This window comes from Eublepharis macularius, chromosome 6 (assembly GCF_028583425.1).
Source record: "Eublepharis macularius isolate TG4126 chromosome 6, MPM_Emac_v1.0, whole genome shotgun sequence".
Classification (NCBI taxonomy): Eukaryota; Metazoa; Chordata; class Lepidosauria; order Squamata; family Eublepharidae; genus Eublepharis; species Eublepharis macularius.
In genome coordinates this window covers 110669525-110685406 of record NC_072795.1, presented here as the reverse complement: position 1 = coordinate 110685406, position 15882 = coordinate 110669525, and the positions used below count along the sequence as shown (strand labels likewise).

Below are 15882 nucleotides of genomic sequence, written 5' to 3'. Positions count from 1 at the left end.
ATCTACAAAGCAATCCAGTAGAAAGTGGAGCAGCTAGCAGGAAAAAAGGCTGTTCTTCACAGTGGCAAGAATCAAACTGAAGGAAAAAGGGGGCAACCTCTCTAAACCACATGATTTTTTTGGCTGGATAAACCACTCCAGAGCAGTCCAGGGGGGACCAGTTGCCCCTCAGTAGCCTGGTAAATCTTGTTCTAAGTGGCTGACCTGCACAAGTGCAGACTCAATGTGGGACTGCACTGAAGACTGTAGATAAAGAACTATTATCCCTCTTGCCCTCTCCTGGCTGCCCCCTTCCTGCACATATCCTGAGTTGCAGGATATATGCATGGAGGCAGCAGTCAGGAAAGGATAAAAGGGATAATAACCAAGTGATCGGGGTGAGAGTTTATGATTCTAAAAGTGTGTAGCTTTGTTGCACACAGAAAAGATTCAGAAGAGATGAAGCAGGTGGATTGCTGAATGTAGGAATGAATCAACTGAGGTTTAATTAGTAAAGTATGCATGGAGGAAGAATGTGAAAGAAGCAGTGACGCAGTTAGCATAGCCAAAGAAAGTACTGCAGCATTCTGCAACATCATACCACTACTTACTCCCTACGGTATTAAGTGGTACACTTATCTAATTTCATACTCGACAATCATTCAGAAGGATTTCTTTTCCAAATAGCACCATTATCACCTCTTTTTTCCCCGTAATCTCAATCCTGTGCTTAAAAAGTTTTAAAGGAAATTCATTTTTATAAACACTCACCAATTTCTCCCTCCACTCCAGGCTTAGGAATACTGATAGAGGTTCGGGTTTCTGTTTCTAGTTTTTTCTTTGTTTCTCCTTTCTTTCCTATTATATACCTATATAAGTATGAATTAGGAAAAAGTAATCACAGATTAAAGTGCAAGGAAATGACTGTCATTCCAAACATCATGAAGCAAACATCCTGTCTGCCTGAAATACTACAGACCATAACAAACACAATTTTCTTAATAATTGTGGCACAGAATACTTCCTACAACAGTATTATGATACAAAATTTCAGCTCTGAAAATTTATTTGGACCACATTTGTTCATTTGTAGTTGCCATGAGCCAATGATAAAATCTAGTACAAAGACTGGGAGCTCTAGACACCCCCGCTCTGCCGCCCTTTAAAATATACTGTAATAACAACAGGAAGCAAATACAAAACAGAGACTGTTTGGATCACTCGAGTATGGGATCAATTAACAATGGAAAAACTTACAGATCATATAAAACAGTTAGAATGACCAAACTATAAATGACAATTCATGGAGTTATGGTTTCCTGTTTTAGATTTTTTAACAAAGGAAGATTCTATAAAGAAAACATTGTCAACTAAAGACTATTTTAGCTTGTTAATCTATTTCTGATTATTTTTGTAACAATAAACAGTAATATTTGTGCTCTTGGTTTATTGGAAGTTTGATATTACTATTGTACATAGGGGTTTTTTTGTATAAGACTATGCAACAGAAATTAAATTAAAATTTTTTTAAAAAAAAATAGAGACTGTTGACATTGGTTAAAACTTTATTTTATGTCCTTTAGTTATATCCTGTCTTTCTCTTTAATGGGACTCAAAGTGACTTGTTCTCTCTTCTATTCTATCCTCACCTACCTGTGAGGTAAGTTAGATTGAATGTATGTGACTGGTCCAAAGTCACACAGTGAGCTTCCATACCACAGTATACATGCTTGCTCTGTGTCCTAGTACAGGAGTACATACAAAGACATAGATCAGTGAGAAGGAGGTAAGGAGGCAAAATTTTCAACCGAGTTGAAGAAAACAGGAAGTATATCAGAGCAATGTGGTACGTGATGGCCTTGTTGCTGGATCAGTCACCTTTCCAAGATCCTTTTCTAAGGCTGCAATCCTAAAGACACTTTCCTGGGAGTAAGCACTATTGAATAACATGGGACTTACATCTGAGTACACTTGTTTAGGATTGCTTCCTAATTGTCTTCTAGGATACTTTAATGAGTGATGCTAAACATGTTTAAATCTCTGACATCTTTTAAAAAACTTGTGAATGAGTTATCTCGTAAACTAATGTAGAAGCCACTGACTCACTTGTATAGTGGACTGGGAACGTCAACAGCACATCGATAACCTCTCTCAGACTCTTCTATCACAAAGGCATCACAAGGTTCATCTGCACCATCCCCAGGGCCTACAAAAGATGGGGCAATTACTGTTAGAAACTTTCTTTACTGATAGTTCAACTACCTTGTTTCTCCTAGTATGGGAAGCAAAAGGTTCCACTGACAGCCACCAACAGGTTTTTTTATGTCATCTTTCTATGTCATCTTTTGAAAAGCAAAAAGCTGCTTTTAAATCTTGCCCATGTGGAGTCTTCAGAAAGCAGCAGGTGCAGTCAACAACATAGCATTTCCCCCCTTCTCTTGGATATAATCTGCAAAATAGCCCTATAGGAGTCTAATTTTCTCATAGATGTAGGATTTTGCCACTCATGCAAATGCCCATTTGCAAAACGTTACACAGCAGTGAATACAGATAAAGGCTCTGAATGCTGAACATTTGGAAGTAAATGATTTTGGATTCCAGCCTCAAATAGTAGGTGATTATAATATCTTAGAAAATGGAATAGTCTCAGCTCAAGAAGAAAACATAGGAATTATTTTCTACGAACCAGAAAAATAATTTTAACTAACTCAGTCATTTGACAGATAATTTATATTATATCATTACGCACCACCAAAAGATTTGGTATGGCGGGGAAAGATTTCATTATATGAAGCAACATTTAGAAGTGACTTAAAATGTTGGAGTATCCTATGGGCTCAAGGGGAAATTTCTCAAACAAATCATAGTTAATGCTGGAAGCTCGTAGTTATTTGCTTGAAAAGAACACAAAGTATAAGCCCAAGAAAAACTGAACTGATTATGATTTTAACTATTCACAAGAATGTGCCTCAAACTCCCAGAGACATAAAAGGATTGCATAAGAAATTTTGCTATTTATTTTTATACCTGTTCAAATAAGAGTTCAGTCCCAGGAAAATGCAACTATCTAGAATCATGCAAACAGAACTAAGGCATATCTTAACCAACAGAAGTACAGCCAAAAATGATGGTACACAAACAAAGCAATTTGAGTAGCCAATCTGAAGCAAAGTCTTATCACATTTTAGACACTGGAACCATCTGAGCAACAATCATGATTAAAAGGCATATTTTATTGAGGTGTGCACTGATAGGAAGTAGCCTTGCTGTTTTTGCACCCCTCCCCTTCTCTTAGTAACACTGAGATTAAAGATACTGTCATAATCTAAACCACAAGAAGCTCAGTAGCTTCTGAAAAGAACTGCATTTTGCAACAAGTTCAAATACCTTTCAACATTTCACAGATGAAAACAGCGACAAATACAAGCGACTGTGGTTATGGGCAGAAACCAGCGACTCAGTGTAGCTGGGTAGACAATTTTAAATACGCCATAAGCAGGAAGTAGGAACAAAAAGTATATGTAAGGAGATGGTTCCAGATTCACTGCATAGCACATCACACACACACACATGAAACCATGCTAATTCTGAGCAGGTAAAAATCAATGGGTTTCCAAAAATAATTTTTTAAAAAATTAAATCTCTTTCTTAGAATGTTTTATCACTATACATCAAAATACATTTCTTTATTTGTTGGCTCATTTGACCAAAGGTCTCAAGCTCAGAACTTATCACACACATATCCACAATTTAAAACAGTCTACAGTAGTACATACTTATAGAACCACTACAACAAAATCCCTGTAAACCATTATCTTAATAGGGTATAAGAGCAGAGATAAGATATATATTATATAAAATATTTATTCAGAATAAAATATATAAATATATAAACATGTTTAAAACCAATACATTGAATATGTATAAAACAAGGTAGGGAAATAGAAATACAGGCTTCTCCCATTCATTTCTAAGTAATGCAAGTAACATTTTAGTGTTGTTTAAGGGAGTTTACTATTGTTAGGTATTTTGCCACACAGCGCATTAACTCTGGGTCAGAATCTGCCAACAGATGGGCTATTACACATGATTCCAGGGGAAGTTAATGTTTAAGTAATGCAGGAATAATCCACTGGGACCTAGGGACTGCCCACCGGTGGCAGAATAATATAAGGTGGTCCAGTGTCTCTACTGCACCGGTCATGCAGTCGCATAATGATGTGAATATGAAGTTTTGACAAAACGCCCCTTCAGCTCTGCGGTCGGGAAGTTTAGTCTAGCGAGTGTAAAAGCATGCCTGTGATTAGGAATTATAAGAGAACTCACATACCAAGGAAGAGTCATAGGGAGAGGGATTCCAAATAAGAGTGGAGCATACTCATCTCACATGGGCTAAAGTCTAGACTGAACACCCTCGACCTATTCAGATTCATTGCTTCACTGGAGTTTATATTCTTGGACACTAGTGGTGAAAGACCAAGCAGCGTAAGTGTCAGGTGTCTGGTGCCCCCTGTCATGTTCAGACTCAGTTCCACCTGCGACTGTGATTTTGGTTTACTGATTCCTGTGCTTCATGTTATGACTCAACTGCTTGAACTGTCAAAAGCTGTTAACCTTGCTTCTAGGACCCTCGATTGGAAAGTATGCAAGGGGAGTGTTTACTCTCGGTGTTTATGCCTTTGAACCTCTTGCTGTAGCCTGGGAGAGGCTCTGGCATGACCTTGAGAACCCCCCTCCATCCTTCCTGTTCTTTTCCTGCCTAACTGCGTTCCCAATGCCTGCTAGATGACGTTAGATTGGGGGGAGGGGCTTGGAAGTTAGCCATGCTTTGGAACCTATAACTGCTCGATGTTTTCATATAACTGTTATTCCTGGCAAAGATGGCGTAAGTGTATGATACTGGCAGCTTATCAATAAAGAACTTTTACTCCTGCAGTGAAGTTACTTGTGAGTTGCTTGGCAGATCCTTACAGTAATTTTGTTATCTATATATCTTCCTCATATCCTTCTATCAATCTATCTTCCCCATATGCTTCTGTTTTCCTTTAGCAAGTATAAGAGACCTCCTTGGGCATTAGGTGCCAAATAGGAGGCCTTAATTCTCAATTTGAAGGCAGCAAGTCAAGCCCTGGCCTCCAAGGAGTGTTGCACAAATTCTGCTCTAAGCACAGGTCCAGCAACACAGTTAGGCACTCCTGCCATCCAATGTAAAAACCAATAGAGTATATAGCAGGGGTGGCCAAACTATGGCTCGGGAGCCACTTGTGGCTCTTCTAGACATATTGTGCGGCTCCCGGTGGTCTCTGAGTATCGCCATGGCCATATATTTTAGTTTATTTCCCTCCCTCCTTTCCCTCCCTTCCCTCCTTTTTCATGTCTTTTCCTCCCTCCCTTTCCTTTTTTCCTTCCATGTCTTTCCCTCCCCTTTCCTTTTTCCCTTCCTTCCTTCTTTCTTTCCATGACTTTCCTATATTCAATAAAAATGTTGGGGTTGCCAGGTCTGACTCAGAAATTACCTGGGGACTTTGGGAGTGAAGCCTAGCAAGAATGTGACATCACTTTTGTGATTTCACTTCCAAGTCAAAGGTCAAGTGATGGCTCTTCCCAAGCTCCACCCCTTCTGATGGTGTCACTTCCAGCATCTTGCACCATACCCCACCCCTTCCTGTGATGTCATTTTCAGGACACTCCTCCAAACTCACCTTTTCATCTGAAGTCACTTCAATGCATCATGTCTTGTGGTTCTCAAACATCTGACATTTAGGGCCAAGCTACAAGTGACGAATGACACAGGTTGGACACTTGTCAGCTTCCCTCAAGTTTTGATGGGAAATGTACGCATCCTGGTCTTGCAGCTTGGCTCTCCGACTGCTGTCCAATGGACTTTTCAACTGCCACTTGTCCAACATTCCGCCAAGCAGCCTACATTTCCCATCAAAACTTGAGGTAAGCTGACAAGTGTCCAACCTGTGTCATTCGTCACTTGTAGTTTGGCCCTTATTCTATGTAGCTCTTACATTAAGCGAGTTTGGCCACTCCTGGTATATATAGTCTAAGGATTCAGTAACTTCCCTTATCCATATACCAGCCCCAAACAAAATCTGAGGGATTATTTTAGCATTGAAGGCTGTGATAGCCATTGCTATATACTGGCCACCTTTTGAGTAGTGGAACCTTAGAAAAGCTTTTGAGTCGGTTTTAGCAATTTCTGTTGCTATATTAATATGTGGTTTCCAGGACAGATTATGGCTAAATACCACTCCCAGGTACTTAAACTGAGTTACATGACCTATTTGTCCTCCCTTAAAGGTCCATGTCCTACAGCTTGAAGAGGATTTTTTTAAAAGACCATAATTTTTGATTTATTATAATTTATGTTAAGTCCCTCTTGAGAACAATAGTTGGCAAATACGTTTAGTATCTTGCATAGACCCATTTCCGTCTTGGATAGCAACACTGTATCATCTACGTAGAAAAGGACTGCATTTCGTATCCAGCTAATGTAGGTGCATGGAGTGCTGATTTTTGTATGCAAGGGATCACATCATTGATATATAGATTAAAAAGCAGAGGGGCTAAAAGGCAACCTTCTTTAACACCCTTAAAAAGGTGGACATTACCGGTAAACTGTCCGTTGGGGCCGCAGCAAAATTGTGCAGAAATGTTCTCATACAGCTTAAAAATTAGCCAAAGGAGCCTTTTATCTGATGTTGTTCTGGCCAATTTAGTCCAGAGGTAGGATGGATCTAAGGACAGAGTCAAAAGCTGCCTTTAGGTCCATAAAAGTTGCATATATGTGACCTCCTGAGAATGAGAAATACTTCTCCACTAGATGGTGCAATATAAGACAGTGATCAAGAACTGAGGCACCTCTCCTAAAGCCAGCTTGTTCTGGATATAATATACCTCCAGATTCTATCCAATTCAGCAGTTTAGAATGGAGGAAGGCTGTGTATACCTTACCAATTGTTGAAAGGACACTAATGGGCTTTACTTTTATCTATAATAATAATGGACCAATATTTTATCTATAATAAAGACTGTGCTCCTAAGAGCACTTTCTGGGAGAAAGTCCCACTGAATAAAACTGACACCCACATGCTTGCAGCCTGTCAGATGAGCTCTGCTTATCTGCCATGTATGTCTATTGCACTCTGTGTTAATTCTGGGCCTCTGAGAATGTGTGGAGGAATATCTGTGTAGCTGGGTAACTGTGTAGCTGTGAATCACTTATCTTGCAGGTGGCTGTTTCACTTTCTCAGCTGGCATGGGAAAGTGTCCTTGAAGTGCCAGTCAGAGCCGTATCTCCCTGAAACATGGAATGAGCTCATCCTCCTCTTCCCCTCCCTCCTACCCCATCCATCCTTCTAGGCCCTGTGCGCCTAAATTCTAACGGTCCTTATCCCAGGGCAGGAACCTTGCCCTATAACTAACATTGCTTTCCCCCTTTTCATCACTTCTGCCAATGCTGTAGTCTGAGTGCACTGATACTGATGGATCTCTAATAAAGAAACTTTAACTGGACTCTTGGAGTGTCTACAATGAAGGATCTGGGGATCTAATTGGCAGGGCCTGACACAGTCTATGCTGTTAAAGCCTTGGCAAATAAAATAGCCTTGCAAGCATCTCCAGAAAATGTATAAAGGAGACAGACACCACACATCCTCAGGGATCCCGCTATACAAAATGGGAGCTACACTGGAGAAGACACAAGCTCTGGTTGATGCCAAACAGACCTCTTTCAGTGGGGGAACAGTCAATAAATAGCAATCTGAGAACCGTAGCTAGTGCACGAGAATATATGGGTACACAGAATGCAAGCCTACAACTGTGCTTGTGACTCTGTTGTGAACTTAATAAAAACTGATTCTCTTCATAAAGAATGAACTACGGAAAAAATATTTGTCAAAGTCATCATTCAGCACAATGGATCATGTACTTATATTATGACTTGACAATGTGGGCAAGACGCTGTGAGGATAATAAAGACACACTTTGTAAACCGCTCTGAGTGATTATTAAGTTGTCCTGAAGGGTGGTATATAAATCGAATGTTGGTGTCATTGTTGTTGTTATTGTAAGTCACTCAACACAGTTGCCTACTACCTTTTAGTCCTGATCTACCCAGTAAGAAACATCAGCTGTAGCTTCTGCATGAGATCATTTACCTTTTTGTGGAGTGGGGCAGAGCAGAGCAGGGCAGATATATGATGAAGGGACAGGCTAATGTAGAAAGGTACTCTGAAAAGAAGCATTTTCTAATGCTGATTCCAGCCAGCACCTCTCTACTGTTTCAGCACTTGAAAAGGCACCGGGGGGGGGGGGTTCATGGTGCTGCCATGCCATGGGCCCTTGTGGCTGCTGTAATGTGTAGTTTGACTCTCAGAGGGTAGCTGTTAAGAGATCTGACATCATGAGAATTGGACTTGTTAAATCAAGACACCTGGAAGGTAAGAGTCAGAGTGCTAGGCAAATATAATCTCAAAAATGGAAACACTTGAAAGAAAATATCTGAATCGCATTCAGCAAATGAAAAGCATATGTCCATATGTCCTATAAACCAATTATCTGCAAGGCATCTGATATAATAACATTCTATTTATATATCTGAGCAACAGTTAGAGGTGCCCTGTGCAGTCGGATGAATATGATTATACATAGCACCACATGAAAAGGAGGGACTTCAAAGGAGCAATCCTAAGCACGTCTACTCAGAAGTAAGCTCCATTATTCCATGGGACTTACTCCCAGGAAAATATTCTTAAAATTTCAGCCAAAGTGTCCATAAATCAAAGTATACGAGCAGACGCATGTGTTTATGCAGAGTTTCTCTTTCTCTCTTACACCCTACATACAGTGCCATCTCCCATACCTGCAGTCCATGGGTATGTGCAGATGTGCATGCACTTACAGATCTCCCTAGAGAACACACAGCATGCAATAATGTTCTATACTTTATCCAGAAGCCAGAATGCACAGGCTCCATCCATTCCCAGCAGTGCTACAGGCTTCCAGCAATGCTGAATCATTCTTAGTCATGTAAAAATGAAACATGTTGACTGCCAAAAATGATATTTTCTTCTAGGTTTATAACACCCCAGAACTTATTTACAGCCTCTTCATAAAAGTCAAGCACAGTACAAAACAACTTTACAAAGTACAAAATGAACAATTAATAAATGATGCCACTTCAACTCTGTCCAGTTTTGGGAGCTATCAAGACTAATTTCAATCAACTCCCATGTCTACAATTGTACACTTAAGTTTACATGCAAATACATTTTAGTGAAAAATGAAATCTATTCCATAAAATAAAAACATCACATCTTACACATCTATCAGAAATAAACATATTTAGCTTTCAGCCTTTTTATGATGCATTTAGTTAGTTAGTTAGTTAGTTAGTTAGTTAGTTAGTTAGTTAGTTAGTTAGTTAGTTAGTTAGTTAGTTAGTTAGTTAGTTAGTTAGTTAGTTAGTTAGTTAGTTAGTTAGTTAGTTACAAAATTTACACCCTACCTTTCTGCCCTCATCAGGACCACCAAGGGAGATAACATTAAAAAACAAATATAATAAATTTACATCTTAAAAATCATTAAAACCACCAGAAACACGTAACTAAAACAATTAAAACCAAAGTTAAAAATGCACATACAAAAATATAAAAATAACAATTAAAACAGGGCAGGATGGAGGGATCACTGAAGAAATGGCAGATGAAACAAAAAAAAAGTCTTCACCTGCTGGTGGAAAACTGCAACAGAAGGGGACAGATGAGTCTCCTTGGGGAGACTTCCAGGGTTTGGCAGGTTGCTACCTACCTTATCTCTAGCAATGCCAACATCTAGGTGGGCCTGGGGATCTCCCAAAATTACAACTAATCTCCAGACTACAGAGATCAGTTTCCCTGGAGAAAACTGTTGTTCTGGAGGATGGACTTTTAAGTTCTGAAACCACAAAACCCATGCTTTGTAACTGGAGTAAATACACTTAAGTATGTCTGATTTGTATGTTACTGCTCAGTGTTTATATAGTAATATTTGGGCCATAGAGAAGAAAAGGACATGTAAGAGCAAAGAGATTTGTACTTTGATATATGTCATGTTGCTGATAGTCTAGTAAGTGAAAATTTCCCCCCAGATAACTATAACTCCTTCCATTTTTAGCTAAAACTTCCAATATATTTTTTGTTCTTTGCAACACAAGCGCTATAAACTTGATCTTTCATTTTTTTTAAAAAAGGACAACTGAAAGTTGAGGAACATATTGACGATCAGGGCCAATCAAAAGGGGAGTTTTCATAACTTGCTCTTATGTGTATCTTTCTTTGCTCCAGGAGCCTAAAACGAGGAGGGGGGAGTCCCCTGCTTTAGTTATAGTAGGAGACCTCCTGGCATTGGCACCTATTCCCTGTTGTCACTCATAGGTTTGCAGCAGAAAAATTGGGAGGGGGGAGCTTGCTGGTGTCACATCAACATGTGATGTCACTTCTGGTGTGATATCATCACATCAGGGTGACACTCGAGCATTTGCCCAAAGCGCTGTGGCTTAACCACAGTTTTGGGCAAATCCTTGAGCATAAACCAACTCGATGATGTTACTTCTGGTTTTGCACCAGAAGTGATGTAAGTACTGGTGCAACTGTCCCCACCCCCTGTCATCTCCTAGTGGGCTGCCAGCTGCCTAGCCTCAAAAGTGGCCCAGTCCACTCTGAACTTCTGAGAGGGCCTGTTGACAATGTTGGTTTTCATAACTGAGGTAATGCTACATTCCTTCAGAGCAATCAGAGCTACGCAAATTACAGAGTCTTAAGCTGGAATCCAAGCAACTACTGCAGTCATGCCCAAGAGCTGCTGCACCTTCTTTAAGAGCAATCTACACTGCAACCTCATATGAAGAACACAGTTCTGTTCCTCTCTTGGTAAGATCACGTGGAGGAGATTGTGTGCCACAAAGCATTGCAATCATGTCCCTTCTAGTGGCTGTAGTCATTTTAGAAGAGGTAATCAGCAAAGTTTTCTGATCTGAGCCCAGCAACGTACATGTAAAGAAAAGACAAGATGGATCCCAATTTCACAGCAAAAGATTTTTTTAGGAGAGTGCTCCTCATTTGAAGAAAATGATGCACTTCTTTTTAAAGAGTATGAAAATTCAGTTCTGTCCTATTGGCAACATGAGAAGATTACATCTGCATTTCTAAAGGCAGATCCAAGTGGCTTGCAAAAGCAATCCATTTCTATTTAACCACCATTCATCTCTCGGAATGTAAGCAAACCTGCATACAAGCAAATTTTACTCACCTGACAACACAGTCCAAAACTTCAACTCCAAAACAGAATGCTAAACATATAGCTATTTCATACAACTGACTAACTTAGGCATTTTTCAACTAATTTCACTGCACACTGTGGTTGAAGTCTATGATGACAACGGTGATGATTGTTTTTCTTATAAGAATTATTATATACATTTCCAGAACAGGCAAGCTGACTTGTTGGTCTAACAGTCAAAGGCAAAAAATAATCACTATATACAAAAAGTAGAGAGTTTTATACTCTGTGCAAGTAGAAAGAAATAGATTCTCTTGTATTGAATCAGATCAATGTTCCAACTGGCCCAGTTCTGGCTACACTGATTTGAATAGGTACTACATAGTCTCAGACAGCCCTTGCAAGACAATATTCATTTAAGCAGAGATGCTAGGAACTGCAGTCTTGGTCTTTTTACTCCATTGTTTGCTTGCAGAGCTCCAGACATTTAAAGTGTGAAAAGGTCATGAAGGAAACCCATCTTTCTCATGACAGGACAACTTTTGACTGCTGTTACAACTAATTGCCTGAAAGAATGAGATGCTCTTTGGAACTCAGTTGCTCCAATCCACTGATAAGGACCAAGACCACACTGACAAAGGGGACTAGATCCAAAGGCTCTCAGTTACTGCAAACCTAATTCCCAAAGGTAAAAAGTCCTTTCTTCAAGCTATGATTGTTTAAATAGCTGTTGCTGGAAGGGGAAAAAGTGACACAGGATGGTGGAGACTCGATTTGCCCAAGATACAATGGCTCCATCATTTTTGAATGTACTATGACAATCATGAACACTTCTGGATTCCTCTCCTTTGCCTGGACAATGGAAGAGGTTTCTGAAAGTCTCACCGAATACAGTAGCTGTAAATTATCATAAATAACCTACTCTTGGATGCCCGAGGAAAACTGTGTTTGCATTTGCAGACTATCTGCAATGGAGAACCTTCCTCATTATTTATTATACTGCCTGCTATACAATGCACCCAGAATTACATTTCTGGCCAGAATTTTGCCTGCCATAGCCACATACTCAGAAACTGAGAAAATCATGTTCCTATTAGCAGACAGCAACAGTCATGAATCCTACAGAGTTTCACAATTTGCATTAGAAGCTGGGAAGATCAGATCCAAGGCTACTCCGAATGGGGTGTCCTTATGACCAGCATGATTCATTGTACAGTTTATTTTAATTTTTCTAACTATGATGCTGGATGTAATTGTTTTTAGATGAAGCATGTTTTTTTGTATTTTTTAATTTTATGATGGCCTATGGCTAATGACAATAAATCTTCTATTCTATTAGACTAAAAATATATATAATCTTAGTTGACGTGGGTTAATTTCCACTTTCTTTTACTCACCTCACTAATATTTATTTATCTAGAAAATATCTGTGCCACCTCTCTAACCTACAGAATAGAACATAATGAAAACATAAAACAGCACAAAAGTTAATAATAAACTATCAAAAACCCAACATCATATCCATGCAAACACCTTATACAGGCAAAGCCCATTGACTATCATGGAGCTACAGCCCCACACCTAATAAATTGTATGCTTGAATCTTCTCATCACACCTTCACATTCTTTCTACTATATAAACAGTTCTATAATCTCTATACTTAATTCATTCTCAAATTAATATTAAACAAACCAAGATCAGGGGTCCGCCTGCAGAGAATACTAATAGCCTACTACCTTGAGTATCTGAATCTTTTGGGCCTTGAGCGCCATGCAGAGCACAGCTCATGGCCACATAAATCTCAGTGCTAGGGATTTTCTTGAAAATCATTACAAGAAGGAAGCTGGTTCTCAGTTCAGACTTATAAAATCATCTCTGTAGTTAGTATTCATCACCTCTTCTGAAGACCTGATCACATTCTGTAAATATCATGCTATTCATACAATGGGGATTAGCATTATACCTGCATAGAACTCCTCCTCCTCCTCTTCATTTTGGTGGGCCTTCTCTCGGATATGATTTTTCCTGTAAATACGTCCTCCAATTCTTATTAGTGTTGGCCGCATAACTTCCATTGTGCTTTGTCTTCTAATGATAAAAATGTTCAGAAAGAAAATAATTTTTCCTCTAGAAAATGTTACTCTTTGGATTTCTTATTGGTTTGCAAAACACTGCAGTGAAGTTAGCCCATGTACTGCACCTGAACATTGTTCAAAGTTACAGCAACTATCACGGAATCCTATAAAAAGCCATTTTTGCTCAGGGCCTTAGAGTAACCCTGCTTAAGATTGCATTGAAGATCTCTGCAAGGGCACTTTATCAAGTACTTTATTAATATATTCAATCAACCCAAGGACCTATCTAGATCAGTACTGTGCCCAACAACAGTCAACTGCTGGAAAGCTCACTAACAAAGCAAGATGGGGACAACTGTCCACACTTGCTCACCCCTGCTGATTGGTAATGAAGAAGTACACAGCCTCTGAACATGGCTAATAAAAATGTTATTATTGTGAGCATCCGCATTTTCAAAATATGGGGAAAATAATAATTTAGGGAAAGAGAGCCAGACCCAGAACAACATAAGGGCTTGGGACAAAGAAACGGGGGTGGAGGGTGGGTGGGTGGGAAATGAGAGACAAAAATAGCATTCTGAACTAAGATGACTGGATACAAACAAGGCAGAGCTCCTGTACCCTTAAAAATTGTGTAGAAGAGGGAATTTTGACAGGTGCTGGGTTTGGGCAAGTTCCAAAATGCCCTATTCTTCATAATTATTAAAGATACAAGAATTCTCTCCTTTTTTGCTTTTATATAAATACTGTGTGTTTATATAATTACTGTATAGCAATGGACTGCAGCAGTTGATACTGTATTACAAACTGCAGGATGGCAAGTTTGATATCACAATCCTGAAGGAACTGTTCAACAGATAGTCCACTATAGCAATACTGAAAGCTTGTAAACATGTTACTTGTTTGACTGGTCAAGATTAATTAGGAAAGACACAGCCTAGCACAATCCTATATTCTATGAATTATGGACAAGAGAACTAAGTTAAAATCTTACATTTGAATACATATATGTTACTGTAGAAATAACAGTTGTAGTTCCAAAGTGGTTTTCACAAGAGAAGACACCTACGTCTGCTATAACAATATATAGGGACAATGAACATAAGTAGGAACAACTAATAGATTAGCCATTTTTTATAAATTAGTTATAGATACTTGCTTAGATGATATTTTTTAATTCATGGAAGACAGACCTATAACTGACCATAAGCCATGATAAAGGAATCTCCATGCACAGAGGCAATATATTTTTGAATTATTAATTACTGAGGAGAAACAAGAGTAGGCCACCATTTTCATACTCTACTTTCTTTGTATATGACCCTGGAGAACTAGCAGTCAGAATAAACCAAAGGTGCAATCCTAAAAAGAGTCATATCTTTCTAAACCCACTAACTTAAATGGATTTAGAAGGGCTTAACTCTGCATAGGATGGCACTGCAATAGTCTGACTCTGAATAAAACAGCTTTGTATGTGAGATTCCAGGCATCGGGCTGGCTCCTTTGCCTGAAACAAAATGCTGTACTTCACGGCCAGCAAAGCAACTTTTTGTTCTTATTAATACATTTATTTATTTCATAGCATTCATTTCAAGTTTAATAAGTTCTCAAGGCAATTTATGAAAAAAAATTAAACAATAACATTTACAGAAAAATATAACCAATTAAACCACAAAAGCAAAACCATAAAAACATTAAAAAGACATACTAAGGCTGAATCCAATTTAATTAAAAGCCACAAAAAAACAGCAACAGTACCCTCTCCTCTATAATAAAACATAATGAATACACTAAAAATCCAGGAAAATAAAAGATGGAGAATGGGAGATAGTTTAGCCCCCTTCCCGAAGGTCCTCTGGAAAATAATGGTTTCATTAAGAAAACACTTTCTAGAGGGGGCAGTTTATGAATTTTGGAGCACTTTGTCGCAATACCAACAGAATGCATAAGAAGCATGAAACAAAGATGCAGACAGAGTGAACACATAGGGTTGGATCCTTCCAAGCTTTCTGTGCAATCTTATCCTTTCCCCATTTTTATTGCAGCTCCTATTCCCTATGGTTTTTGTCGACATGGAACCAAAATCACCAGTATGGCCTTCTTGGTGGTCAAAGAGGTCTCCCTCCCTCTGTGGCCAGTGGAACGGTTCATGGTGTCCAACCCATAACTTCCTGGCCCTGTAACCAAATAATGCAAGCGCAGGTTTATGGCTCATGCAACACTGTCTTGTGTGGATCTATTTTGGGCGTGCTCATTCAGTACATCCAACATCTGCAAGATGCTCTGCATTATAGCCTTTCTCATGTCCACATCATGGCAGAGATGAAGATGGTATTATGCAGTTCCCAGCCCAAAGGAAGGAACAGAGCTGACACAGAAGACCTGTCACCCTATTGTAACTTATATCTGACGCCCTCCATAAATTCTACAGTATTTGCTGAAACACCAGAGTGAGGCCCTCTCCGCTCAGTCCTTTCCCTTCTTTGATGTCAAGTACTTGGGGCAACCTGCTGCAGCACTGCTATAGAACACCAAGGGCGGGGAGGGGGGCGTCCTAGA

General features: G+C 39.2%; 1 protein-coding gene across 2 annotated transcripts in view; it reads right to left on the bottom strand.

Moving 5' to 3' along the window:
* Positions 1 to 15882, bottom strand: part of ASCC1 (activating signal cointegrator 1 complex subunit 1) — a 91869-nt gene that overhangs the window by 75399 nt on the left and 588 nt on the right. The window contains exons 2-4 of one of the 2 annotated variants that reach the window (XM_054982932.1): positions 13212 to 13336; positions 2086 to 2185; positions 751 to 848 (exon numbers count right to left, since the gene is read on the bottom strand). In XM_054982932.1, coding sequence (XP_054838907.1) covers positions 751 to 848; positions 2086 to 2185; positions 13212 to 13323 — 310 coding nt within the window. In that variant the 5' untranslated portion in view covers positions 13324 to 13336. Of the gene's footprint in view, positions 1 to 750; positions 849 to 2085; positions 2186 to 3366; positions 3431 to 13211; positions 13337 to 15882 lie in introns of those variants that run through there. The other variant, XM_054982933.1, reaches the window with a different exon arrangement.